We start from the raw sequence: 27,845 nt of genomic DNA on the forward strand, positions 1-27,845 counted from the left end.
TGCGTACTTGATGGTGCTACATAGCCTTCCCGGTTTGGTGCCTTCTTTTGATAATTACTTACTTACTTATTATAACAAATGATAAATCATAAGTACTGTTACTAGAATTATCTAATGACGTGGACACAGATGGCACTTTCAAACAAACCTCATTCTCTCTCTAGCACCCTCAGAACTAGTATTAACTATGACTGCATAGATCACATGTGTGGGGTCCATGGTTCGAGAATATCCAGTCCTGGTGAATGGAATACTGTATTATTAACTATATACTAGCTGCCATTCTTTATTCTTATGGAGATGACTGAGAAGTGTAAGCTACCCAAGTGTAGCTAATGGATGGAAGCTACCCCTCGTCTGTCCTGATGTAAGGTCACGAAGCTTGTAAGCTGTACCCTAGAGTACGAACGCACAAAACCCATCTTTACTTTCTTATTAACAGCAAAGGTACGTTACTTTAAACTAGGGATGTAGAACCAATAGGCATTTATACACGTTTCAAACATGAGAATGACCACGTGGGACCGGTACCATATTTTGACGTTGGCAGGACTCGAGAAAAAGCCAAAGTGCGTGCATTACATTTATTTAACCACAGGAAAAGGTATAATACACACAAGGAAAATCTCACTCACCAGATTAACAGATACTTCACTTGGATATAAATGGAGGTCAATAACCTCACATAGTGAGGCAAGTACCTCACGAGCACACACCACACAACCACTGTGTGTAGAGTCTCAGCCCTCTTTTCCTTGAGGAGTGCAATGCTCTTCTCACGAAAATGTGCGGGATAACTTACACTTACTTACGGGTCTGGTAACTTAGGGGGTCTGGTAGCTGAGTGGACAGCATGCAGGACTCGTAATTCTGTGGCCCGGGTTCGATTCCTGGACCAGGCAGAAACAAATGGACAAAGTTTCTTTCACCCTGATGCTCCTGTTATCTAGCAGTAAATAGGTACCTGGGAGTTAGACAGCTGTTACGGAGTTGCTTCCTGGGAGTGTGTGTATGTGGAAAAAAAAATTTAGTATGTAGTTAGTAACAGTTGATTGATAGTTGAGAATCGGGCCGAAAGAGCAGAGCTCAACCCCCACAAGCACAACTAGGTGAATACACAGAATCATCTTCATTTACTAATACATACTCTCAAACACGAATCATAAAAATTATCACAAATAAAACTAACTCCCATTTTAAATAAGAGAAACATTTACATTAACAACCACAAATGCTAACCTTTATAAACCAGGCATTACACTGAATTCTCTCTATTCTTTGTCATATGATGCTGTGAAACTACTAATGATTTTGACATCCATTGCAATCTCATTTAAATTGTTCTTACATTCTACAACTCTGTGCTTAAAAGACAACTTTGGTGGTGCTCTTGGAATGTACATGGCTAGTAAAGTTTGCAACAGATATATCTCAACCATCGAGGGAGGTGGTGCTCACATTCAAATATAGGTTTTGAAGGAGGTCCCAAAATATAAGGTTAAGGAAGCTGTGTGGTCCAATCCTAAAGTATATGGCAGACCACCCCTTGTAGAAGCCCCAGAAGCCTTCTGTTCTGAAGGTCTTAACTATGCAGTCTGTTATACCTTTATATAACAATCCATGGCCTTGTTTATCTAGCCCTGAAAAAAGTAATTGTAAATAATGAATACAATGCATATTAAATAATGTTTACCTAGGATTTCAACTAGTTAATGGTTTTAGTAACAAATTACAGGAGTGCATGTAAAATATGAAACATCTGCAATTTTTATACAGAAATGTCTTAAAATTACATAATAAATAAAGCAACAAATAATCATGATGATCAAGGGAGATAATCAAACACAAAGTATTTTTCATTTTACATAAAATAAATAAGCATTTGTTCATTAACACTACCTTGATTATATATTCGTGTAGCAATAACATCAAAAGGGCTCATACAGCTTGCAATAACCAGTCCACTTGCCATAGCCCCAAAGAATGTACTTTGCCAACTGTCTCTTGGATAGAACTGCAAAACATTATTCACGCTATATTACTACATATAAGAATAAAATTACTGTAATTAATTTAATATGTTCTATTTTAAAAACCAGCGTTGAATGTAACAAAATGACAGTTTCTGGGTGAGCCCTGGAGGCTCCCTGAAGCTAGCTTACCAATTGTGCCACACTACTTGGAGTCATAAGTCACAGTTCTTGTATGCCTACCTCAGACTGCTCCCTGTGCCTCTATGAGGTGCAGGGAGCAATGGCTCATGAATACTTTACATTTACAGTTTATCATCCAGCTTAGCCAGTACCCCTGTCAGTGCAGGCAATCCAACCAAAAGCAGCTGCAGTACAGCCCCGTGGCCACCAGAGGAGGATCACCACCACATCCTAGGTGGATCCTAATGAGGTGAAAAGCCAAAACTTTGCTAAAACAGGTGAAATAACACTCCGATAAATGAGAACGCACAAGAAAAAACCCTGAAACTCCTCCACAGCAAACAAGCAGTCGGTGAGGAACTTCAGCCTGATGTGTAATAGCTGAAAACCAGGCTTCGCAAGCTGCAGTGCACCCCACCAGTCAATAAACACTTAAATACCCTGGGCAAGATGGAAAGTCCAAAGCTTCCGACGCACCCCAAGGGCGAAGACAACCACAAGTGAGAAAGTCCTCTAACGGGGAGTGAATCCCGAATGCCCCATGGAAGATAACCCTGATCACGCAAGGGCAGTACTTATGGGGCACCTAGAAAAAATAAAGCAAAACACCCAAGAGCAGGAAACTGTGGCCAGAGCAGCAATCGACTGCCAGGTATGAGCATCAGTCAAGAACTGAACTGTGGCAGCCTGGCTCACCTGGGCCAGCTCTCTCTTCCTCCTCAGGACAGGGGGTGGGGGAGGTCCGCCCCTCCGGGATTCCGTACATCGGGCAGAGCCAACTGAATGAGTCGGAGTTGACCGTCCATTCCGTGGACCGGGGCATGAACCGTGACAGACCATTAGACACCCCCCGAACATGAATGGCCAGGAGAGCCAAACCCAGACTCGGCAGCCGATTCACCCGAAGCGACTAGCCCCATAGAGCCAATGACCACATTGAACCCCCCACGGTTCAGGCAAAGAACCACTGGGGAGCAGTCTGAATAAAGCCGGTTCCTCCGAAGCGACATCCACACTGCCATGAACTCCCGCATCGTGCTGTGGGCCCGAGGGAAGGACGGGCCCCACCGCCTGTGGCCAGCCTGGTGAGCACTGTTCACAAAGCCCCAGTCAAAAGACGACACATCCATGAACACATCGACCGAGGGCTTGGGTGTTCACGATGACACAGCAGCTAACGTAAGGCACCCGGAGACCGAACCCAGCGATCGAAATAGCAGCTGAAGGGATGTCCCTGAAGGAACCAGAATAGCCGACGACACCAAACCCGGCCCGGTGGGTAGACCAACATCGGCAAAGTTCAGACTCCCGCACAAACCCTCGAGCAACCACCTCGTGACCCGGAGCCCTCCAGAAACAGCTGAAGGCGGGACCCAAGCAGAGCCTCCAGAGGAAGAGACAAGGAAGAGGTCCAAGAGTCCCACATAAGACCCAGCCAGGACCAAATCTGGGAGGAAACCAGATGGGGCTTCCTCTAGTTCACCAAGAACCCGAACCCGGCGAGCTGGGAGCCAAATCCCTGGAGAGCAGACATGCAGACTGGCTGGGAGCCCACACCAGCCAGTCGTTGAGGTAGGCCAGAACCCAAACTCCTAAGAGATGCAAAAGGGCCTCTACGACCAGAGTAAGGCATGTGAAAATGCAAGGTGCTAGATTCAAGCTGAATGGAAGTCAACGAGAGTGGTAAGCCTGACGCCCCACAACAAAACCAAACCAGTCCCTGAATCCTGGATGAATCGGGACATGCCAATACGCATCCTGGAGGTCCAGGATGCCACCACAGGCCACAAGAAACGACTCAAAATGCTCACGAATTGTGGGACTAGGCGTGAGCAATCAGCGCAAGCCTCCTCCCCCCCCAATCGCATCAATGGGACAATCCACGAAAGGGCCAACGCCCCTTACGAGAAGCCTGTTGAAGAGCAGAGTGATCACTGTGCTGACCAGATGTTACCAGCTCCGAAACTGGCACCACTGGCCTACTCCAAGCGCTGGCACGACCCTTCTGGGAAGAGCCCCCATGGACCCTCCCGGGAAAACCAGCAAGTCCAACATGGGACAACAACTAGAAGCTGCTGCCTGCAGATAATGCATCATTGCAGACTCAGCAAACAGCAAAAGACAAAAAAGTGTAGAAACCCTAAGAGCCAGGATCCAAGCAGATTCCAAGGACTCAGCGAGCACTGCCTGATAGTACACAAGATGAGAAGCAAAAAACAGAGACACCGCCTCCCGCAGGATCGGTGCAAACTGCTTATACAGGGCAGCCGAAACCCGCACCACCGAGACCAGCACACCAGACCCAGGATCGGCACCCAGCACCTCTACAAACCAGTTGGAAGACAGTTCCGAGAAGGGAAAAAAAAAATGGACGACCGAAGCCAAATGGCCATGGGCGCGCAAGTCCTTAGCTACCAGGATCGCCGAAAGGGAGGGAACCTGCAAGTGAAGCTGCACTAAGCCGACGTCCCGAGGAAGGGCAGGGGCGAACAAACATGCATCGAGGCGTTCAAATTCACCTCCCAGGTGAACCAAAACAACAGTAAGGGCCTCTGGCCACTCAAGCGTGCGGGACTGACAAAATGTATGCCACGCCCCCAAAGAAAAGAGAGGGCAGTCTGTCAACCAGGATGATTCCAGAACCTAGTAATGCACCAAGTAAGGAAAGAAAGAACCGAACTCGAATGAGGCAGGATCCATTATCAAGGTGTAATCCGGGTCATGCAGGAGGTAAGCCACAAGGGCCTCTAGCACCCCATGAGGTGGGATGCGGGAGGCTGAAAACCTCCAGAAGAAAGGGACTAAAGAACCCAAGGGAACCCAGAACCGAACCTGGGGAGGAGCTGATGCCATATCAAACTCGTACAGGGAGGGAGGATAAGAAAACCAAATGCCCTGTAAGAACAAGCCCCTGCTAGGTTTCACATCAGCCTCAGAACTGAGGGTGGAATAGCCGACATGGGGGGGCAGGGGGTCTGGAGCTCTGCCTTTTCCCTCCTGGGGAGGGGGGAGCTGCAGTGCCGGTTGTGACGTCATGCTCGTTTGCTGGTTTTTAGTTTGGGGAATTCTGCTTAAGAGTTCGGCTTTAAATTTTTAAAACAGATAGGGTTTGTTTTGGGTGCCTGACCCGATCGATGACAGATATAGAATGCTTCCAACCACATGGAGGTTTCTATAGGTTTCTATAGGTTATATCCTCGTGTCTCTCTGAGGGGGGCCAGGTTCTGGCTCACAGTCCCCGGTACGCATAAGAACTCTATTCGCTTGACTGATGCCATGGTCTAATACATTCATATCAGCCTGGATAGCTTGAGGGGAGCCGAAGGGGCTTCCCCGAGAAAAGTGCTTGAATAAGAAGAAAATGAAGTTGTCAGGGGTGAGTTTTGCAAATTAAAAGGAAGTATTCTTCAGTAAGGTAATAAAATTATCGCCTTAACCGACAAGGCAGTCACAAGAGGGACAAATCAAGGAACTAGTGAAAGAAAATGAGGTATGGAAAGTGAAGTGGTGAATTTAAGAAATTGCCAAGAAAATACTCATGGTGAACAACTTCAAGGAACCCTAAAGGCCAACATGGGGTTAATCAAGGATATGCAAAGAAAAACTTCATTGACAACTCATAGAGAGGAGGTTAATAAAGAGCTAGAAAAGTACAAAGAGGAAATTAAAGAGACGTAGGCGCAAGTTGTAAAAGAGAAATGATCAAGGAAGTGTGTTTGAAAATAAAAACCAAAAATGACCAACAAGAAGCAGAAATTAGACAAGCAATTAGGAAAGAACTGGTTACAAACAGTAATTTAGTACAGAACATTGTAGATAAAAGTAAGTCCATAATAATTTTCAGGTGTTTAGAAAAGGAAATATCATCTAGGGTGGACAGGGCAGCAGAAAAGACGAAAATCATTGAGAAAATAGTAGGTTTAGGAGAAGGCCTCAATTCAAAGGAAAATGTCAGTGATTTTAGGAGGATAGGAAAATATAAGAAATACAAAAATCACCTGTCAACCCCCTGAGCTGCTCTTGCAATTATAGCCTACAACATGCCCAGGCGCAAGAAATAAAAAAAAATAAAAAATAAAAAATTGTCTTACAAAAATCAGCGTTGAATGTAATGAAATGCCATTTTCTGGGCGAGACCCGGAGGCTCCCCGGAGCTTTACCAGGCTGATATGCTAATGTCAGACTTTGGCATCAGTCATGTGTATGGAGTTCTAGGGCCTACCGGGGACCATGGCCAGAACCTGGCCCCCTCAGAGAGGCAAGGGAAGCAATGGCCTATAGAAACCCCCGTGTGGTAGGAAGCATTCTATGTCTGCCATCGACCGGGTCAAGCATCCAGAAAGGTAAGCATTCCAAAACAAACCCCTATTCTGGTGAAAATTGCTACCTAAAGCCGAACTAGTGGATAGAACTCTTCAACAGAAAACAAGGAAACTAGTATGACGTCATACGTCACCGCGCCGCTGTCTGCGCAGCTCCCCCCTCCCCAGGAGGGGGAAGGGGGAGCCCCAGACCCCCCACGCCGGCTATCCACCCATCAGTTCTGAGGCTGGATGTCAAAACACGCGAAAAACCGCCGACCGGAGGGAGGGAGGGTTGCCGGGGAGCCTCCGGGTCTCACCCAGAAAATGGCGTTTCATTACATTCAACGCTGGTTTTCTGGGGGGAGCCCCGTCGGCTCCCTGGAGCTAACTGCCCACAGAAGAAGGTCAAAGGGACAGAACCGGGACACCACGCACCCCCCATGGAAGCGAGACAACCGGCAGCAAACGCCAACCCAAGGCGCCACAGCCCCGAAAAGTCCCGGGAACAACACGAGAACAACGAGCAGCAAGGCCCCTGCACGAACACCACAAATCCATGCCCGAAAGACCGCAAGGCTACGTCGCCCAGACGGCAGCGAGAGCAGCGAAGCCACGAACGCCACGGGCATGAGGGAAGAACACAGGCAGCTTAGCCGCAAGAACACGGCTCACCACCCGGGACACCATCACCCGCGAACCGGGAAGAACAGAACTGGATCAATGCAAAACGCGCTCCAGACCCAAACGCCGTGGCGCTCAAACAACAGCGGAGGGCCGCCACTGAACGCAAAACACGACACACCCCCGGCCCGACCAATGAAGCACCAACAAACCCTGGACCCCTCCAGAACGCAGCAGCCCCACCCCGCGCCAGAAAAGATGGAGACTGCTGCCAACGAACAACCAAAACGCTAAAACCAACGGAGCAATAAAACTCAGCGACTCAACCCCCAGAGGCAAAGGCCAAAAGGAAAGAGCCGACGAAAAAACACACCAGAACCAAAGGGGCACTACCAACCGAGGAGAAGACAGAGCATGCTGACCAGAGACCAGGATGATGCAAGCGGCGCACAAACAGGCCGGAGGTGAAACGACGCACGAGACAGCTTACTAACGATGCAGAAGCAACACCAAGACCGAAAGCAAGCTGAAGCGGCTCCGCCAGCACCGCACAAAAAGAGGCGACAGTATGTGGCAAGACGACGGCCCCCAACCCCCCACCAGAAAACCAAGCCGAGAGTAAACCAAGCTAACAAGAGTAACCACCTAAGAAGGGACAGGAAAAGGAAGGACTGCCAAAATACCCCATACTGCCACCAAGCGAAGCACGCAGGTGGGACACCTACCACGAAGCCACCCGACCACCAACCGGAGGCGAGACCGCGAGGCAGAACATAAGCAGCCCCGACAAGGCCCCTCCGAGCCCAGGAAAAGGCGGAGCCGCGGGAAGATCTCGGGCGCGACCACCGAAACCCAGGTGGCACAAGGAGATGGAACGTCTGCCGAACAAAAAAACTCCCCAAAGCATGCAAGCCCGCCAGGAGTTCAGAAACGACGGGTCCAACGCGAGACATCGCAAGACCCCCCCCCCCCAAAAAAAACGGCAGGGCAAGCTGCCAGAACAGTACCCGAACCAAGAGGTACGAACAACTGCAATAGACCAAGACAAAGAAGCACATCACAGGACACAGGCTGAAAAACACCCAAGAACACATGCAGAACATCCCTGCTGCAGAGGAGGCAGGAAGAAAGAGCAGAAGCACAAAAACCCAAGTAAACAACCAGGGGTGGACAGTCAGGCAGGGACAGAAAACCCCCACACAATCCACAGGCACAAAACAGCAGCAAAGTGCCACACCACAACCGGACACAGGAACAAGGACACGCCACCGTGAAACACGATACCAATGCACACGTGCAGCAGCAGCAACAGGCACCACCGCAACATGCAACATGTAAATAGCAACTCCCTTCTGCAAAGGCAGAGAAACGGAGCAGGCAGACCCCAGACAGGGCCAACGGAGACACGACAAAACCCAGCAGGCCCAGAAACCTGCACCAGGCGACCGACGGCGGAGAAACCCCGCTCGATACCTGCTGGATGGGGTACTGGGAGCTCTTTTACACCCCAAGCCCGGCCCAAGGCCAGGCTAGACCGGCCCAAGGCCAGGCTAGACCGGCCCAAGGCCAGGCTAGACCGGCCAGAGGGTGGCCCACCAGGCAGCTGCTAGGAGCGGCCCGCCGGCCCACATACCCCCACAACTAGGATGGGCCGGAACTGCTATACGAAAACAGGCTAGTGTGCCCTGGAAGTCCACGGACGAACCAGCAAGAAGGCTTATGCTCGCAAGTAGGTCGTGTAACAACCACAGACCTCTGATGGTAATACAGTGTTCCCCAATTGTGCCTATAGCACCACTGCACTCCACTGGTACTATCCCGCAAGTTCTACCAGATAGGCGGGACCCAAGAGCCAGAGCTCAAACCCTGCAAGCACAGCCAGGAGCCTTACCAGGTGAGTACAGAACCAACCCTACAACCCCCACACCTCACAACATGAAAAAAGGTGGGTCCCCTGAATGACTCTAGCATGGGTTGGACATGCACATGAGGGGGACAGGAAGGGTTGAAAAAGGGACAGTCATTGGTGTGCGAACGGTCTCAGTCGTACAAAAATATACCTAAATAAAGACAGGTATAGAAACAACACCGCATCCAGCGCCTGGCCAAAAGACGCCAGACTGCAGAAACTCACCTGGCGAACGGTGGCACGAACTTGACACGACTCAATCGTGCCCAGAAGAACCTGGGAGCACCGCCAGGTGAAGATGCCAGAGCCGGACCCGCAGAAGAGCAGGGAGAGGTGAAGGAGGCGGCCCACACTCATGACACAGGGAAAACCGCGGCGGCCTCCCCACAACTGGGAACCAGGACACCCCCGTAGCGAAGGGGCACATACCGCAGCCAGGGAGAAGAACGAGAGGCGAAGCACTGTAGCAACAAGGGCGCAAAACACCAGCACTGAAACACCGCCCAGACCAAAACAACTCCACGGCGCATGCGCATGACACGCTGGCCGAACCGCACAACCCTCTCTTCTGGAAGGTGCCAACCAGGACTACTGCACTAGAAAAGTAGCCAAAAGAGGAAGCAGGAACAATAAAACCGGCCAAAGAAGCAAAGAGAGCCCAAAAAGGAACCCAACCGGGCGACAAGTAGCCCAACAGGGCGACAAGTAGCCCAACAGGGCGACAAGTAGCCCAACAGGGCGACAAGTAGCCCAAAACGGCGACAAGGACGAGGAGCCGACAGAAGTTCCAATAATGCAGGAAGTAGTGAAAAACCTTCCCGAACCCTCGAGAACACAGAAGCCAACACTAGTCCCGAAGGCACACAAAGGCGCAGGCGCACCCGAGATCAGAAGCCACGTAGAACCCCATGGAACGGGGAAACGTGACGAAACACCGTCCCAAAAAAGGGTAGGAGGAAACATCCACCCACAGGACGGAACCAACCGACTCAAAGGCCAAGGAACCGAGCCCAGGGAGGGGCCGATGCCCAACAGCACGTTCGGCATGTAGGGAGGAAAGACCCCGCTCCGCGTAACCACAAGCCCCGCCTAGAGGGGAAGAAAAACCCCCACGGGGTCCAACGGGGCCAAGGCCCCCCAAGTCAGCCCCTCCCCAGCCCTGGGAACCTACACGACAGGCCCCGGGGCCGAGCCGTTCCCCCAAAGCCCCGGCCGTACCAGAAAACCGGGGCAGCCGTGAAAACACTAAGGAAGGGAGCCCACTGGCAGACTCATACAACACGGCCGAAGGAACAGGCTGAAATGCCCCCGTCACTACCCCGGAAGGGGAATTCCCCAAGACTGCCCGAGTCTCAACACCATCAAAAACCCCGCCCCGAACCTACAGACGGTAAGGAACCGGATGCAGGCAGGAAGGGTGATCCAGGGTAAAGACAAGGGGGTGTGGATGAAACCGAAGCAACCAACACCCCCAAGTCCCAAAACGATCTAAAACGGGGCAGCCCCGGGGCTCCCGGGGAGGAAACCTCGAGAACGTTGCCACCACCAAGGCTCAAGTGCAATGCCCCCTGCTGCCCGCACCCGCTTAGTCAGCACAACTGGGTAACCGAGCCACAACGAGCAACCAAACTCGCAGGACTCCGGGTCGAAGGTGTCACCGACCCCACAGGCAGCAGACGGAGGCAAAACAGTCACCCAGAGACAAAGGGTGAGAGCAACCCTCAAACTCGCTGGAAGCGAGTGGGGGACTCTGGGGTCACATCCATCGGACCCGCACGCCCCCAGGGGGTTTCCCAGGGCCCCGAGCGTTTACTATAAGAGGACTCGCGCTCGGGTAATCCCAGGCAGGGTACTGCTAACCGGCACCCAAAGCTACCAAACAACTTTCTAAGAGCTGAACCCCTGGGACGTGTACACTCACGGGGACCTAGCAGGGGGTACCACCAGAAAATACTCAGAACACATGGGACACAAGGGGCAAGAACGAAGGCAGACCCCCCCCCCCACCAGGTAGAGAAACAAAAAGAAAAAGAAAACCCCGCAAGAGGACAGCGTACCCAAGCGGAACAGAGCCGGCTGCTATGATTGGTAAAGACAAGCTGCACAGTACCCTGCGCCCCACCAGTGCAAAAACTGCCCCTTACTCTAAGGCGAACAAGGGAGATAGAACACCCGAGCACACAAAGAGCGGCCGAAAACCAAGCAGTAAACGGCCAAGCAGGGGCAGGACCCAAGGAACTTGTGGAAGGTGGCCCCAAGCCCCAAGGGCAGTACGTACAGGGCACCTAGGGAAGGGAACCCTAGGCGCATGCAGCCCGAGTACTGGAGAATCACTCCCGGCTCACGCACCACCTAGAAAACAGACACCACACTCTAGGTACAGTGCTGAAACAACTACTGGAGCCGGAGCACATAACCGGTGCCTATAGCATCAGCCGAAGAACTGATGGGTGGATAGCCGGCGTGGGAGGTCTGGGGCTCCCCCTTCCGGGGAGGGGGGAGCTGCGCAGACAGCGGCGTGGTGACGTATGATGTCATACTAGTTTCCTTGTTTTCTGTTGAAGAGTTCTATCCACTAGTTCGGCTTTAGGTAGCAATTTTCACCAGAATAGGGGTTTGTTTTGGAATGCTTACCTTTCTGGATGCTTGACCCGGTCGATGGCAGACATAGAATGCTTCCTACCACACGGGGGTTTCTATAGGCCATTGCTTCCCTTGCCTCTCTGAGGGGGCCAGGTTCTGGCCGTGGTCCCCGGTAGGCCCTAGAACTCCATACACATGACTGATGCCAAAGTCTGACATTAGCATATCAGCCTGGTAAAGCTCCGGGAGCCGACGGGGCTCCCCCTAGAAAGTGTTCATTTAAAAAAAAAAATTGTGGGTAGCATATTTTGGCCGCAACAGGGCGGGGAAGTCTGGCAAAAAAATCAGCATTGATTGTAATGAAAAGCCATTTTTTGGGCGAGACCCAGAGGCTCCCAGGAGCTTATCCAGACTGATATGGAACTATTAGACTTTGGCATCAATATAATGAATGGAGTGTGAATGGAGTTCTTAGGACTACCGGGGACCAAGAGCCAGAACCTGGCCACCTCAGAGAGGCACGAGGAGCAATGGCCTATAGAAATGCACATGTGATTTGGAGCATTCTGTGTCTGCCATCGACCGGGTCAGGCACCCAGAAAGGTAAGCATTCCAAAACAAACCCCTATTCTGGTTGAAACTACTACTAAAAGTCAAACTTTTGGACAGAACTCCACCAAAGAAAAAGAAGCAAACAAGCATGACATCACCACGTGTTGCGCCAACTGTCTGTGCAGCTCCCCTCTCCCTGGGAGGGGGTAGAGTGAGCCCCAGACCCCTCATACCACCTACCCACACCCCAGTTCTGTTGCTGGATTTAAAAAACAAATGAAAAAACACCGATCGGAGGGAGGGAGGAATGCCGGGGAGCCTCCGGGTCTCACCCGGAAAATAGTGTTTCATTACATTCAACCCTGGTTTTCTGGGGGGGGGGAGGGGGACCCCTTCGGCTCTCCGGAGCTAATTACCTAAAGATGAAAACAAAAGGGACTTACCCGGGAGACGGTCGGCACTCGCCCCTCAACGAGAAGTCGAGACAACTGGCTGCAACCGCCGACCCAAAGAGACACAGGTCCTACTAGGCCCCAGAACATTGACCAGGTAGCGCGCAGTCAGGGCCCTGTTCGACCGCCGAAAATCCTGCTCCCGAATGTCAGCCCAAGACATATTACCGACAACGGCAGCAAGATCAGCAAACTTATGAACGTCTTGGGCACGAGGATAGACCGCAGGCTGGCCAGACCGAATAACCCTGCGGACAATGTGGGAGATCCAAATCCTGGAACAGGGAGGAAAGGAAACCTGGATCAACCCAAAGCGCATCCCAGACACAGAAGTCGTGGCACGCAAATACAGTGTGTCCTCAATTGAACAAACTATATGGCACGAAGCTGATTCGTTCCATCCGTCCGGCCCCAACAACCTTCTTCAATTTTTTGTTTTTGTTTTTTTAATACATATGCCAGGACACATTTGCATTAGGAAAAATTGCTCAGACTCTCGAAGGGAGTTCTTGCTAATGCTGGGTGCTGGTCCTGTTGGCCTATTGTGAAACCGTACCAAAAACTTTTGAATTGTAGTTTGTTTCTTCGTTGTGTGCTGCTTCATTATAATATCTTTCATGCCCTTTAGGTGCCGATAATAATCTGCCAGCTCTTCATCACCAGTCACTTCTCTGACTCCATCAACCTACTACCAGACTTCTTTTGACACCATCCTCCACCACTGACACCATCCCCCCCACCATTGACACCATCTCCCACTACTGACACCATCCCCCACCACTGACACCATCCCCCACCACTGACACCATCCCCCACCACTGACACCATCCCCCACCACTGACACCATCCCCCACCACTGACACCATCCCCCACCACTGACACCATCCCCCACCCCTGACACCATCCCCCACCCCTGACACCATCCCCCACCACTGACACCATCCCCCACCACTGACACCATCTCCCACTACTGACACCATCCCCAACCATTGACACCATCCCCCACCACTGACACCATCCCCCACCCCAGACACCATCCCCCACCACTGACACCATCCCCCACCACTGACACCATCTCCCACCCCTGACACCATCCCCCACCACTGACACCATCCCCCACCCCTGACACCATCCCCCACCCCTGACACCATCCCCCACCCCTGACACCATCTCCCACCCCTGACACCATCCCCCACCACTGACACCATCCCCCACCACTGACACCATCCCCCACCACTGACACCATCCCCCACCCCTGACACCATCCCCCACCACTGACACCATCCCCCACCCCTGACACCATCCCCCACCCCTGACACCATCCTCCACCACTGACACCATCCCCCACCACTGACACCATCCCCCACCACTGACACCATCCCCCACTACTGACACCATCCCCAACCACTCACACCATCCCCCACCACTGACACCATCCCCCACCCCTGACACCATCCCCCACCACTGACACCATCTCCCACCCCTGACACCATCCCCCACCACTGACACCATCTCCCACCCCTGACACCATCCCCCACCCCTGACACCATCTCCCACCCCTGACACCATCCCCCACCACTGACACCATCCCCCACCACTGACACCATCCCCCACCCCTGACACCATCCCCCACCACTGACACCATCCCCCACCCCTGACACCATCCCCCACCACTGACACCATCCCCCACCCCTGACACCATCCCCCACCCCTGACACCATCCCCCACCCCTGACACCATCCTCCACCACTGACACCATCCCCCACCACTGACACCATCCCCCACCACTGACACCATCTCCCACTACTGACACCATCCCCAACCATTGACACCATCCCCCCACCACTGACACCATCCCCCACCCCTGACACCATCTCCCACTACTGACACCATCCCCCACCATTGACACCATCCCCCACCATTGACACCATCCCCCACCATTGACACCATCTCCCACTACTGACACCATCCCCAACCATTGACACAATCCCCCACCATTGACACCATCCCCCACCATTGACACCATCTCCCACTACTGACACCATCCCCCACCCCTGACACCATCCCCCACCACTGACACCATCTCCCACTACTGACACCATCCCCAACCATTGACACCATCCCCCCACCACTGACACCATCCCCCACCCCTGACACCATCCCCCACCACTGACACCATCTCCCACCATTGACACCATCCCCCACCACTGACACCATCCCCCACCCCTGACACCATCCCCCACCACTGACACCATCTCCCACTACTGACACCATCCCCAACCATTGACACCATCCCCCACTACTGACACCATCCCCCACCACTGACACCATCCCCCACCACTGACACCATCTCCCACTACTGACACCATCCCCAACCATTGACACCATCCCCCCACCACTGACACCATCCCCCACCCCTGACACCATCTCCCACTACTGACACCATCCCCCACCATTGACACCATCCCCCACCATTGACACCATCCCCCACCATTGACACCATCTCCCACTACTGACACCATCCCCAACCATTGACACAATCCCCCACCATTGACACCATCCCCCACCATTGACACCATCTCCCACTACTGACACCATCCCCCACCCCTGACACCATCCCCCACCACTGACACCATCTCCCACTACTGACACCATCCCCAACCATTGACACCATCCCCCCACCACTGACACCATCCCCCACCCCTGACACCATCCCCCACCACTGACACCATCTCCCACCATTGACACCATCCCCCACCACTGACACCATCCCCCACCCCTGACACCATCCCCCACCACTGACACCATCTCCCACTACTGACACCATCCCCAACCATTGACACCATCCCCCACTACTGACACCATCCCCCACCACTGACACCATCCCCCACTACTGACACCATCCCCCACCACTGACACCATCCCCCACCACTGACACCATCCCCCACCACTGACACCATCCCCCACCACTGACACCATCCCCCACCATTGACACCATCCCCCACCATTGACACCATCCCCCACCATTGATACTATCCCCCACCATTGACACCATCCCCCACCACTGACACCATCTCCCACTACTGACACCATCCCCAACCATTGACACCATCCCCCCACCACTGACACCATCCTCCACCCCTGACACCATCCCCCACCACTGACACCATCTCCCACCATTGACACCATCTCCCACCATTGACACCATCCCCCCACCACTGACACTATCCCCCACCACTGACACCATCCCCCACTACTGACACCATCCCCCACCATTGACACCATCCCCCACCATTGACACCATCCCCCACCATTGACACCATCCCCCACCATTGACACCATCCCCCACCACTGACACCATCCCCCACCACTGACACCATCTCCCACCAGTCACACCATTCCCCACCACTGACACCATCCCTGTGGGAACCGACCTGTGAGATTTATATTTATTTAATTTATATGAATTTATATTTACGTTAATTTATATACTTCGATAGCAATTTGTAAAATGATAAGTGGACTGTATTTCTACAATAATCTCATAATCTCACAAATCGATCCTCTACACATTAGGGGGGGTTTATATTAATTTAATTTATATATATGCAGCCAATCAAACTACAGTATTAGACTACATACATTGAAGAGGTTCCTTATCTTATAGTACAGCAGGTCTTAGTCCACCAGGTATAACTAGGTTGTAGACACCACATTTTCCCTCTTTGAGGTAGCTTCCATCACCCTGGTAACTGATGCACAAAGCATGCTTCCTCGTCTTGACCTGTCAAAAGGGCGCTAGCTGTAAAGCCAGAATCCTATATATGACAGGTATATCAGAGAAAACACTGTACATGGAACAATGAAGACCTGGCTTAATTACCTTTAGTATGAGGCGATCTCGTGATCTAACCGGATCACCCTACCCAATGACATTAATGGCCACTAATGATAGATAAATGGGTTTCGGTAGAACACTTAACTTGAATTTATTGACAGCGTGTGATAATGGTACACCTTTGGTTTCCATAACACTTCGTCCAAGTAAAATTAACAGGAGCCGAATTTGCTCCCGTGAGCCTCTGGTCTAGTATAAACAATGGCTGCCCCTCCCTCACCACTGACGCCTGGCTTACATTGTCCAGATGACAGAAAGTGATAGAAGGGTCACATTTACTCTACTTTAATATTGATAATTAAGTTAATTTATATGAGATGTTTTTATGATGGTAAAGTCCAAAGACTAATGTATTTAAGAATAATTCCCAGCAGAATAGCTGGTGAATTTATAATAGTATGTGGTGATGATATCCTGTTTTCTTTAGACGGTAATTCCACTACAAGTTACGTTTTCTATGGGTAACTTGTTGGTAATACAGCAGCAATTATTATCTGTCTGTATGATTATTAAATGGTGTCGGATTTTCCGACAATCCCCTACCATTGACACCATCCCCCACCACTGACACCATCCCCCACCACTGACACCATCCCCCACCACTGACACCATCCCCCACCACTGACACCATCCCCCACCACTGACACCATCCCCCACCATTGACAGCATCCCACACCACTGACACCATCCCCCACCACTGACACCATCCCCCACCATTGACAGCATCCCACACCACTGACACCATCCCCCCACCATTGACATTGAATTTGTCAATTCAAATCATGTGTGGTATAACAAAATTTGGAAATGGTCCCTTTTGGACTCAAGAGGTGAAAAAGTACTCTTATCCAGAAAATATGATTATCCGGCAGGGGATCCTTCCCATATAGTCTGGATAATCGAGTGGAGACAGTATAAGTATTACCAGACAGTGGACGTTTTGATTCACCTACCTATATGGGTGCCTTCCCTGGTCGATGGAAGGTATGATGTACTTTACATGTAAAGTGTCCATAGGCCATTGCTCCCTGTGCCTCTCTGAGGGGGCCAGGTTCTGACTTGTGGTTCCCAGTACGCAAAAGGACTTTGTGACTGATGACACCCAACTAATATAGCACTATATCAGTTCAGATAGCTTCAGGGAGCCGACACGGTTCAGCCCAGAAAATATTGGGAATTAGTATTCTGGGAATTATGGACACCATGAGCACAGCTTTCATCCTATAACTACCCTTAAATAATTACGCAAAATCAGGATTGTAATGTGCATTATGAATTTGTGTGAATTCCTTACAAAAATTACAAAATAACAGCTAGTGATTTCAAAACATACCCCATATTGGTCCAACCAGTCTTTACTTTTGGAATAGGTAAACAATTGTGATGCAGAACCAATGCCAACTCGGGGTATTGAAGTGGTCGCCCCTCGCCATAGGCCTTTCATGCCTTCAGTCTTTGCAATACCCCACAGTGCAGGTAAGGAACCTGAAAGGAGTAAATTGGCTATGAAATTAATATTAATTATCATATTAAAAGACCTTCAACACAAGTCTGGCATACACAGCTGATATTACAGTACAGTGGTACCTCAGCTTATGAATTTAATCCGTTCCCAGAGACGGTTCGTAACCCGAAAATTCGTGAGCCGAAGCAAATTTTAGCATAAGAAATAATATAAATTTAATTAATACTTTCCACACTCCCAAAAATATTAACACTATCGCGCACCGGGCAGGCGCGCGGTCAACTTAGGGGTCATGCACCGAGCGTGCGGGTAAGCGCGAGGTGACACCTAAATGTGTATACTCGTTTCAGCTTTCTCACCTTAACCCTCAAACCGCGCATATCATATATATATATGATATCAGTGACAAAACCGAAACCGCGCACATCATTTATATATGATTTCGTGTCTAGCACTATAATTTAAACGCCCCGCCTGGGATAGGGGTAGTCATCGGCGAGCCTAGACCGAACATAAACAAACCCCGCCTGGGAAAAAAATCCAGCGTGGGTCCCCTTTGTGTACAGAGCTCAGTTACCCGGTGGACACCATGGCGAGCGCATCACGTTCCGACGACCGACCCCGCTCAGCGAGATGTTCCTCGCGACCTCTGACCGAGGACGAAATTACTCGTAATTTGTTCCCGGATGGTGATGAGTCTGATATAGACGACTCAGACTTTGATCATGACTATACACAGCCCTCAGAGGTGGATACGACCGACGACGAGTGTGAACATGCTGGCTCCACCAGGGCTAGGCCTAGCATCTCGCCCATGCCTCCTCGCCCTCGCTCCACCCCAATTTCTGCAAGACCACACAGTTCATGTGCTCCCTTGAGGGATATTGATGTTTTGCTCGACGATTCTGAAGAAGGTGAATCATTTTCCGGTTTTAGTGACTTAGAATCGGAAAATAGTTTTGCTAGTGCCAGTGGAGGAGTGTGTGGTGTTGCCAAGCGACAATTTGTCGCGTCAGCAGCATCTGGCCAAGCCATGTGGCACCGCATGGCACCACATGAACAAAGACTCTCAATATCGAGGAATTTTCCATCACCATCCCTGCCCTCCCCTACTGTTCCTAGACCTGCTTCAGCTCCTGGTACACGGTTTCCTCGCTGTGGTGCCGCTATTGGTTCTAGAAAGACACCCAGTGTTTTTGTGTGGAGTGATGGGACAGATTTTGTTCCACAAATTCCTGTTTTTGATAATTTGGATGTTGGAATTACAGATATTTTCCCTGATAAAGGTGCAGATATGTGTGAAATGGACTATTTTACTGCATATTTTGATGAGCCGCTAATGGAACATCTTGTTCATGAGACGAACAAATATGCGAGTGATCTCATTGATGAGGAGGAGTTATCCGATTTTTCACGTTTGCAGCGATGGAAAGATACGACTGTAGGTGAAATGTATGTGTTTTTGGCACTGTGTATGTTGATGAAACATTGTGTCAAACACGTAATCGATCATTATTGGACCAAAGACCATACTGTTCCAACACCAATGTTTGGCAAATATATGTCTCGAGACCGATTTGCGATAATCCTCAGGTGTCTTCACTTTGCAAATGATGAAGACAGGAATGATGAACATAGGCTTTGGAAGGTAAGGCACGTACTGAATAAACTTATCGGAAAGTACAGGGATTTCTACGTACCAGCTCAGAAGCTTGTGATTGACGAATCCCTTGTGCTTTTCAAAGGACGTCTTGCCTTCAAGCAGTATATTCCCTCCAAACGCCACCGATTTGGATTGAAATTCTTTGTACTCTGTGACTGTGAAACAGGAATTGTGTTACATATGATAATGTATACGGGTACAAATGTAGACATTCCTGCTAATGACCAACATGGCTTCTCAGGTAGTGTTGTGAAGTCACTGCTTGCACCATATCTGAACAAGGGCCACATTTTATACACAGATAACTATTATACCAGTCCCTTGCTAACTAGGTTCTTGCTTGATAATAGAACTGGTGTGTGTGGCACAGTGAAGGCAAAACGAAGGGAAATGCCAGTGTTTCCAGGTGCAATGCAGGTTGATGATTGCGAGCTCAGAAAAACAGGTGGAATACTTTCAGTGCGGTGGAAAGACAGGCGTGAAGTGAACATGTTGACCACCATTCATGCTGGAACAATGCTGGACAGTGGCAAGGTGAACAGAACCACCAGAGAAATAATCTATAAGCCAGATTGTGTCTTGGACTATAACATCAACATGCGTTTGGTGGATAAATGTGATATGATGGTGGCCCCCACCATCATGTGGAGTGTGGAGTGGAGTGTGTACGGAAAACAGTGCAGTGGACCAAGAAAATGTTTTTCCACCTTGTTGATGTAACAATGCTGAACAGTTACAATATGTATCTTGTCAAAACAGGTGGTAAACGTAATTTCCGTGCATTCAATTTTACTGTAGTAACACAATTACTACAGAAGTTTGGCAAAGTAATTCCTGGTGTACAGAGGCCCATTCTGAACCCGGTATTGCACCATGCTCCAACACCCAGGCTCGCTTTCAGGGATGCCTTTTTGACACACAATCTCAGGTTTTTACCACCAACTGGAAAGCGTGCAGTAGGCTAGTGTGCGTGTGTAGTATGCTGGTCAACAACCAAAAGGGAACAGAAAAGAAAAATGGTGATGACTTGGTGCACAGCGTGTCAGGTCCCTCTGTGCCATGTCCGATATTTCAACGAGTATCACAGTCTTGATGACTTCTAAATGTCCCAGACTGGTGCCAAAACATGTAAATACAGAATAAGTGAGTGTATATAGTGGAAATAAATCATAAGAAATAGTATATTTTATTGTGAAATAAGACATTTTTGTGCAAATACTTGACACTAATATGTGGATACAATATACATTGACAACAGTTTTATGTTTATAAATCATCTTGTGAGAACATATTGAACCACACCAGTGAAAAAAATGGGTGTAAAATACGCCATAGATACTGTAAATAATAACGCGAAAATAAATTCGCGGCAACTCGCGCTCCTCCTCCGTCGCGCCTGACTCACCCCGGGCGCACAGCGGTCCAGCGAAGATCAGGCGTGACGTCATCGATGATCTTCTCGGGTCATTTACATCCACGGTAAGTGTAATTAAATTTTTTTATTATTTTTCCCGAGCTCAGGGAACACAAATAAAGAGATTAAAAAGAAAAAAAAAATTTGGGAATTTTTTTTTTGTTGCGCGTGTGGGTGTTAATTCCATTTGGACCCCGAGCGGTTTGAGGGTTAATTCTCGTGCTATGTCGCTCGTTTTGGTATGATTGTGTTCGCAATTAAATTCCCTACATGTCTGTATAAATATAATGTCTAAAAGCCTGGCATGACTCCCAACAGCAAAGCCTAAAGTCGGCAAAAGTTACCCGTGAACGCACAAAATCAGTAACATGTGCATACTCGTTCCATTTTTCTCACCTTAATTTTCGTGCTACGTCGCTCGTTTTGATATCATTGTGTTCGCAATTAAATTCCCTACAGATGTGTATGAATATAATGTACAAAAGCCTGGAGTGCCTCCCCGCAGAAAAACCTAAAGTTACCCGTGAACGAGCACCAATTTGTACACTGCAACCTAATGTGTATACTCGTTCAATTTGATAACATCAAATTTCGTGTTACGTCTTTCATTTTGGTATCAAATTGTTCGCAACAAAAAGGCGCGTATTTTAAAACTAGTCCCATAATAATAGAGCTATAACTGGAATTTTAACAAAATATTTTAATTCTGGACGCTCATCATCACAAAATTATTTCTATCTTTTCTGTGTTCTGACATAAATTTTTGTGTTACATCTTTCATTTTGGTATCAAATTGTTCGCGACGTAAAGGCGCCCATTTTAAAACTAGTCCCAAGATAATAGGACAATAAATAGAATTTTAACAAATATTTTAATATTTTGACCAAAAGCCTATTTATAATCTTTCAAGTGTTTGGACATCAAGTTTCATGATACATCTTTCATTTTGGTATCAAATTGTGCGCAATCTAAAGGCGTATATTTTGATACTATCCCGAGGTCGATTGGATAAAAAATGAATTTTATACAAATATTTTTTGTAGTGGACACAAGTTCGGTCCAAAGTTAGGACTCGGGAGAAAAATAATGGACGCGAGTCTGGTCCAAAGTTACCGATAGTGTTAACTTCAAAGTAAATTTTATACCTAATTCATCCAAATCTTAAGTACAGTGGAAGCTCGAGTGACGAGCGTCTCAAATTACGAGCATTTTGAATAATGAGCGCGGCGATCGCCGACAATTTGTTTTGATTGGTGAGCGCTCGTTTGATTAACAAGAATCCACATAGTGCGTTCCCGCTGCTTCTTGCACATTCTCGGACGCCTCCAACGATGCAAATAAATAATTTTTTTTTGTTTAAAGATGCCAATGATGCTAGGATGTAAAGGGGTAACTGCTGTGATGTTGCAAGGTATTGAGTTTTTTTGTAGAATAAAAAAAATTAAAAAAAAATTAAAAAAAAACACATGTTAAAAAGGTCTGTTCAGTGTTTGTCAGGTAGGCTGCTCCATTATTAATAAATAAATACAAAATACAAAGCAAATTGAACACATTTGAAACAAAGAAAGATTGTCATAATGGAGCATCCTGCCTGACATACACTGAATGAACTTTTATGACATTTTCCTTTTTTCAAATTTATTATTATTTTTTTTTTAAAGAAACATGGAGCAACCTACCTGACAAGCACTGACCGAACCTTTTGCTATAAAAAAAATGAAAAAATAAAAAAAGTAAAAGTTAAAAAAACCAGCGTCAAATGTAATGAAACGCCATTTTTGGGTGAGACCCGGAGGCTCCCCGGAGCTATACCGGGCTGATGTGTACTTCATAGGATCAATTCTATAGTATGACTGCCGAGTTCCTTCTCCGAAACTCGGGAAGGAATCACACTGCGATTAGACCGTGGCAACAGTCAATCGAAGGAGTTCTAAGCCTACCGGGGACCATAGCCAGAACCTGGCCCCTTCAAGAAAGGCACAAGTAGCAATGGCCTAAAGACACCCTCGTGTAATTGGAAGCAGTCTTTGTCTGCCATCTACCAGGTCAGGCACCCAGAAAGGTAGGAATTTCAAAATAAACTACTGCCGGCCAAAAAATTGCAAGCCCAAAGGCGAAAAAGCAAACAGAACTCCCCAATCAAAAACCGGTAAACAAATATGACGTCAACAACCGCCGCGCATCTTCATCGCAGATGAAGATGCGCAACCATCTTCATCGCCATCTGCGCAACCTCCCCCCTCCCTCCCCAGGAGGGGGACAGGAGTCCCAGACCTCCATGCCGGCAACTCTCCCCAGTTCAGAGGCCGAGTATCAAAAACGCAAAAAAACGCCGACCAGAGGGAGGGAGGGATGCCAGGGAGCCTCCGGGTCTCACCCAGAAAATAGCTTTCATAACATTCAACGCTGGTTTTCTAAGGAGAGCCCCTTCGGCTCCACGGAGCTACCTAACCAAAGATAAGGAAAAAGGGACACACCCGGGAGGCAGTCGTCACTCGCTCCTCAACTCAAAGTAGAGACAACTGGTCGCAACCTGCGACCCAAGACTACACACGCCCGAGAAGAACATTAACAAGGTAACGTGTAGCCAGGACCCCTGATTAACCTCCAAAAGCCCTGTGCCCGAAGATAGGCCAGGACATATTACCAAAACAGCAGCCGAACGCCGAACTTACGAAAGGCGTGAGCACAGGGATAGACAAAAGCTGGCATGACCGAATAATCCTGCGGACAACCAAGGAGAAGGGAAACAGGATCAACCCAAAGCGCGTCCTCTGCCACAGATGCCGTGGCTCACAAATAATGGCAAAGAGCCACAGACACAAAACATGATGCACCCCCAGTCGAACGAACCAAGAATCAACAACCCAAGGACCCCTTCGGAAAGCAGCAGACTCATTCTTCGCCAGAATAGAAGGAGAAGGCTGCAAACAAACGAAAAGACCACCAAGACTGAAAGGGCAGAAACCCCTGTGCTGGAGGAGAGCATGAAGCTCCCCGATCCGACCCCCAGAGGCCAATACCAACAAGAAAAAAATAACTTAGAAAAACAGTCCTGAACCGAGGGTGCCACCACAAACCGAGGAGAAGAGAGAAAGAGAGCACCCGGTCCATCAACCAGGATGGCTCAGGCGGCGCATGAGCAGGCCGGAAGTGAAACAACGCCCGAGAAAGCTTGCGGAACGGAGCAGAAGTGACATCCACCTAGAATGCAAGGTGCAGCAGCTCCGCCAGTGCCGAACGAAACGAGACGACGGTATTTGGCATAAGATGACGGTCTTGAAACAACCGAGAGAGAAAGGACAAAACAACCCGATCAGAAATTGAAGACAATCTACGAAGAGACTAAAATGCCGAAAGGACTGCCAGGAAAATTCATACTGCCGTCTAGATGAAACTCGCAGGTGGGACACCATTAACAAAGCCACCTGATCACCATACAAGTGGTGATACACCTGCGTCAAAAAGAACCAGCCACGTACCGAACCGGACTGATCTGCTGAGAGACGCGGAGCCGCGGGAAGACCCTCGGGTTCAGACAGCGAGCAAAAAGCGCCTGAAACCAAGGCTGGCCCAGCCACCAAGAAGCCAACAGGACTACTCTCCCCTGGTTAGTCTCCAAACGAGCCAGCATCCGGAGCAACAACTGGACCGGAGGGAAGAGGTACAGGTAAATCCACCTCGACCAGTCCAGCTAAAAGGCATCGACCCCAACGGCCTCGCAGTCTGGGAAGGGCGCCACATAAATTGGAAGACACCTCGACCACGCCGATGCGAAGAGGTCCGCCTCTGGGCACCTGTACGTTCGGCAGAGCCAACTGAATGAGTCGGCGTCCACCGTCCATTCCATGGAAAGGGGAATGAACTGAGATAGGCCGTCCGCCAGGACGTTTGACACCCCCCTGAACATGAACCACCAGGAGAGCCAAACCTCGAGAACTCAGCAGACGAGTCACCCGAAGCGACCAGCTTCGGGTGACTCGTCACCGAGCCAAGGACCGCATCGAACCCCTCACGGTTCAGGCAATGAACCACCGGGGAGCAGTCCGAATGGAGCTGGATCGTTGCTCCTTGAGTGACCCGAATCCTCTGAAGCGAAAGCCACACCGCTGCAAACTCCTGTACCATGCTGCTAGCTCAACGGAAGGACGGACCCCACTGACCCTGGCCAGCCTGGTGAGCACTTGTCACAAAACCCCAGCCGAGAGACAAGGCATCCGTGAACACATTGAGCAAAAGCTCGGGGAGGCACCACGGCACAGAATCCCAAAAAACCCGCAGAGGAACCCGGCAACGCAACAGCCGACGCAAGGCTCCCGGAATCCGAACCCATCGATCGCGAGAGTGGCGGAAGGGACGACCCCAAAGAAACCAGAACATCTGCCGAAGCCAGATCCGACTTGATGGGTAGATCAGCACGGCGAAGTTCAGGCTCCCGCAAGGGCTTTGTGGTAGCCCCTTCCATTCAGGTTTCTGCTCTTTGGTACTGGTGGTAAGTTTGTACATTTGCAGCTTTTCTCCGTCCTCCTGGCGACGGTCGAGACGGCTGCTTTCCAGAGGGGTTCTTGGGTTATTGATGCTTGATTGGTTTGGCCGGGGGTGCGTCCTGTGTTGTCCGGTTGCGCTTTTTTGCCGTTACCTGCATACCGTGTCTAGGGATGCGCTTTGGGTTGATCAGGTTCCCCTCGTTCCCTGTTTCAGGGCTCGGGTCTCCCAGGTCGTTCGCAGAGTTTTTAAGTCTTCCAACCTGCAGTCTGTCCTTGCGCCCGTGCTGTTCGGATGTTTGCAGCTTTTGCTGCTGTGTTGGTGACGTCTAGTGCTCATTTCGGGCGCAGGGACTTGAGGGTTGCACAGGTTCTTGGCCGCCCATTCTTTATGCGCGTCTGCTCCTGTGCATTCTTTTAATGCACAGGAGCAGTTGAATGTAATGAAACGCAACAACCTGCGACTTGTTGCCTTGGGTCGCAGGTTGCAGCCTGTTGTCTCGGCTTCGTGTTGCGGAGTTTGTGGCGGCCGCCTACTGAGTCAGCCCATTCTTTTCCTGCTCTTTAGGTATGAAGCTTCAGGGAGCCATAGGGGCTCCCCACAGAAAACCAGCGTTGAATGTAATGAAACGCCATTTTCTAGGTGAGCCCCGGAGGCTCCCTGGCAACCCTACCTCCCACCGGTTGGCGTTTTTTTCGCGTTGGTTAAAGCTTAGCTTCCGAACTGATGCTAGGCAGCCGGCGCGGTAGGTCCAGGGCTCCCCCTTCCCCTCTCGGGACGGGGAGGGCTGCGCGGACGATTGGCGCGGCAGTAAAGTATGATGTTTGCTTGTTTGCTTGTTTCCTTGGGATTGTAGGGAGTTTCTTCCTCTCTGTTCAGTTTTTTGTTTTAGTTTTTTACCATGTGGGGTTTGTTTTGTTATGCCTACCTTTCTGGGTGCCTAACCCCGGTCGATGGCAGATAAGGAAAACCCCAACCACAAGGGGGGTTTTCCAGGGCCATTGCTCCCTGAAACCTCTCTGAAGCGGCCAGGTTCTGGCACTGGTCCCTGGTAGGTCTGAACTCCTTAGCTAATGTCCCAGTCTAATATAACATACATTAGCGCGATAAGCTCCAGAGAGCCGTAGGGGCTCCCCACAAAACATCACCAAAAAAATAGAATTTCTTATAAGCGTGATCATCACTAAGGGGCAGCTCTAGTAAACTGAGGCAGGTCGGCTCACGCGGCTGGGAACCATGCGCTTGGTTGACCCGAGCATGTACCAACAAATATCGTTAGTCGACGACACTATCATAAGTCGAGTCGCATTTTCTGATCAAATTTATATTGTAACTCAAAATTATCGTAAGTCGAGGTGCCCCTGTACCCTTATATATAAGGGCATAACTGCTCAAGCAACTGTTCTTCACCCAGTGCCTGTTCAACATCAAGAGACAGCAGCATTGCAAGCAGAGCAGGACAGCAGGAGGCAGAGAAAGTGATGCCGACTGAAAGTCCCAAACTAGACCCAACCAAGTCCGAAACTAGGATGAAACCAACTGAGACCTCTGCCAGGTCACTAGGAACTCGAACTTGGTAAGCTGAGAAAGAACCAGATCTCAGGCCAGCAGACAAGTGAACTGACTGGAATACCCATACAAGCCAGTCGTTGAGGTAGGCCAATACCTGAACACCCAGCAAATGAAGACAGATCAACAAGCAGCAGTCTCATTCTTTGCCAGTAAAGGAGGAGACGCTGCAGACGAACAAAAGTATCGTCACAACCGAAGGAGCAGAAAACCCCCTGCACCAGAGGAGAGCATGAAGCTCGCCGACCCGACCCCTAAAGGCCAATGACAACAGAAAAAAGAGCCTCCGAGAAACTAACCTGAACCGAAGGGGCCACAACAAACCGTAGAGAAGAAAGAAAAGAGAGCACTCTGTCCAATGACCAGGACAACTCAGGCGGCGCATGAGCAGGCCGGAGGTGAAACGACGCACGAGATAGCTTGTGAAACGGCACAGACGCAACACCAATACTGAAAGCAAGCTGAAGTGGCTCCGCCAGCGCCACATGATACGAGGCAATAGTATGGGGCAAGATGATGGCCCTGAACCTCCACAAGAGAAGGACAAGACCACACCAACAAACGCAGCTACCTAAGAAGGGACAGAAGGAAAAGGAAGGACCACCAAAAATCCCCACACTGCCTCCAAGAAGAAGCACGCAGGTGGGACACCATCAACGAAGCCACCCGACCACCAACAGAAAATGACAGACCCGAGGCAGAACCAAACCAGCCCTGCCATGGGGTCAATTGAGCCTAGGAAGAGGCAGAGCCATGGGAAGATCTCGGTTGCGACCA

General features: G+C 49.9%; 1 protein-coding gene across 2 annotated transcripts in view; it reads right to left on the reverse strand.

Annotated features, from left to right (window-relative positions):
• Nucleotides 1-570: 570 nt before the first annotated feature.
• The window catches only part of LOC123772178 (solute carrier family 25 member 35), a 133,666-nt gene continuing 106,391 nt past the window's right edge, over nt 571-27,845 (reverse strand). For both annotated transcript variants that reach the window (XM_045765230.2, XM_069311296.1), the window contains exons 5-7: nt 17,806-17,957; nt 1,900-2,014; nt 571-1,640 (exon numbers count right to left, since the gene is read on the reverse strand). In XM_045765230.2, the coding sequence (XP_045621186.1) occupies nt 1,432-1,640; nt 1,900-2,014; nt 17,806-17,957 (476 nt within the window). In that variant the 3' untranslated portion in view covers nt 571-1,431. The remainder of the gene's footprint in view (nt 1,641-1,899; nt 2,015-17,805; nt 17,958-27,845) is intronic.

Source organism: Procambarus clarkii, chromosome 69, assembly GCF_040958095.1.
Source record: "Procambarus clarkii isolate CNS0578487 chromosome 69, FALCON_Pclarkii_2.0, whole genome shotgun sequence".
NCBI classification, from domain to species: domain Eukaryota; kingdom Metazoa; phylum Arthropoda; class Malacostraca; order Decapoda; family Cambaridae; genus Procambarus; species Procambarus clarkii.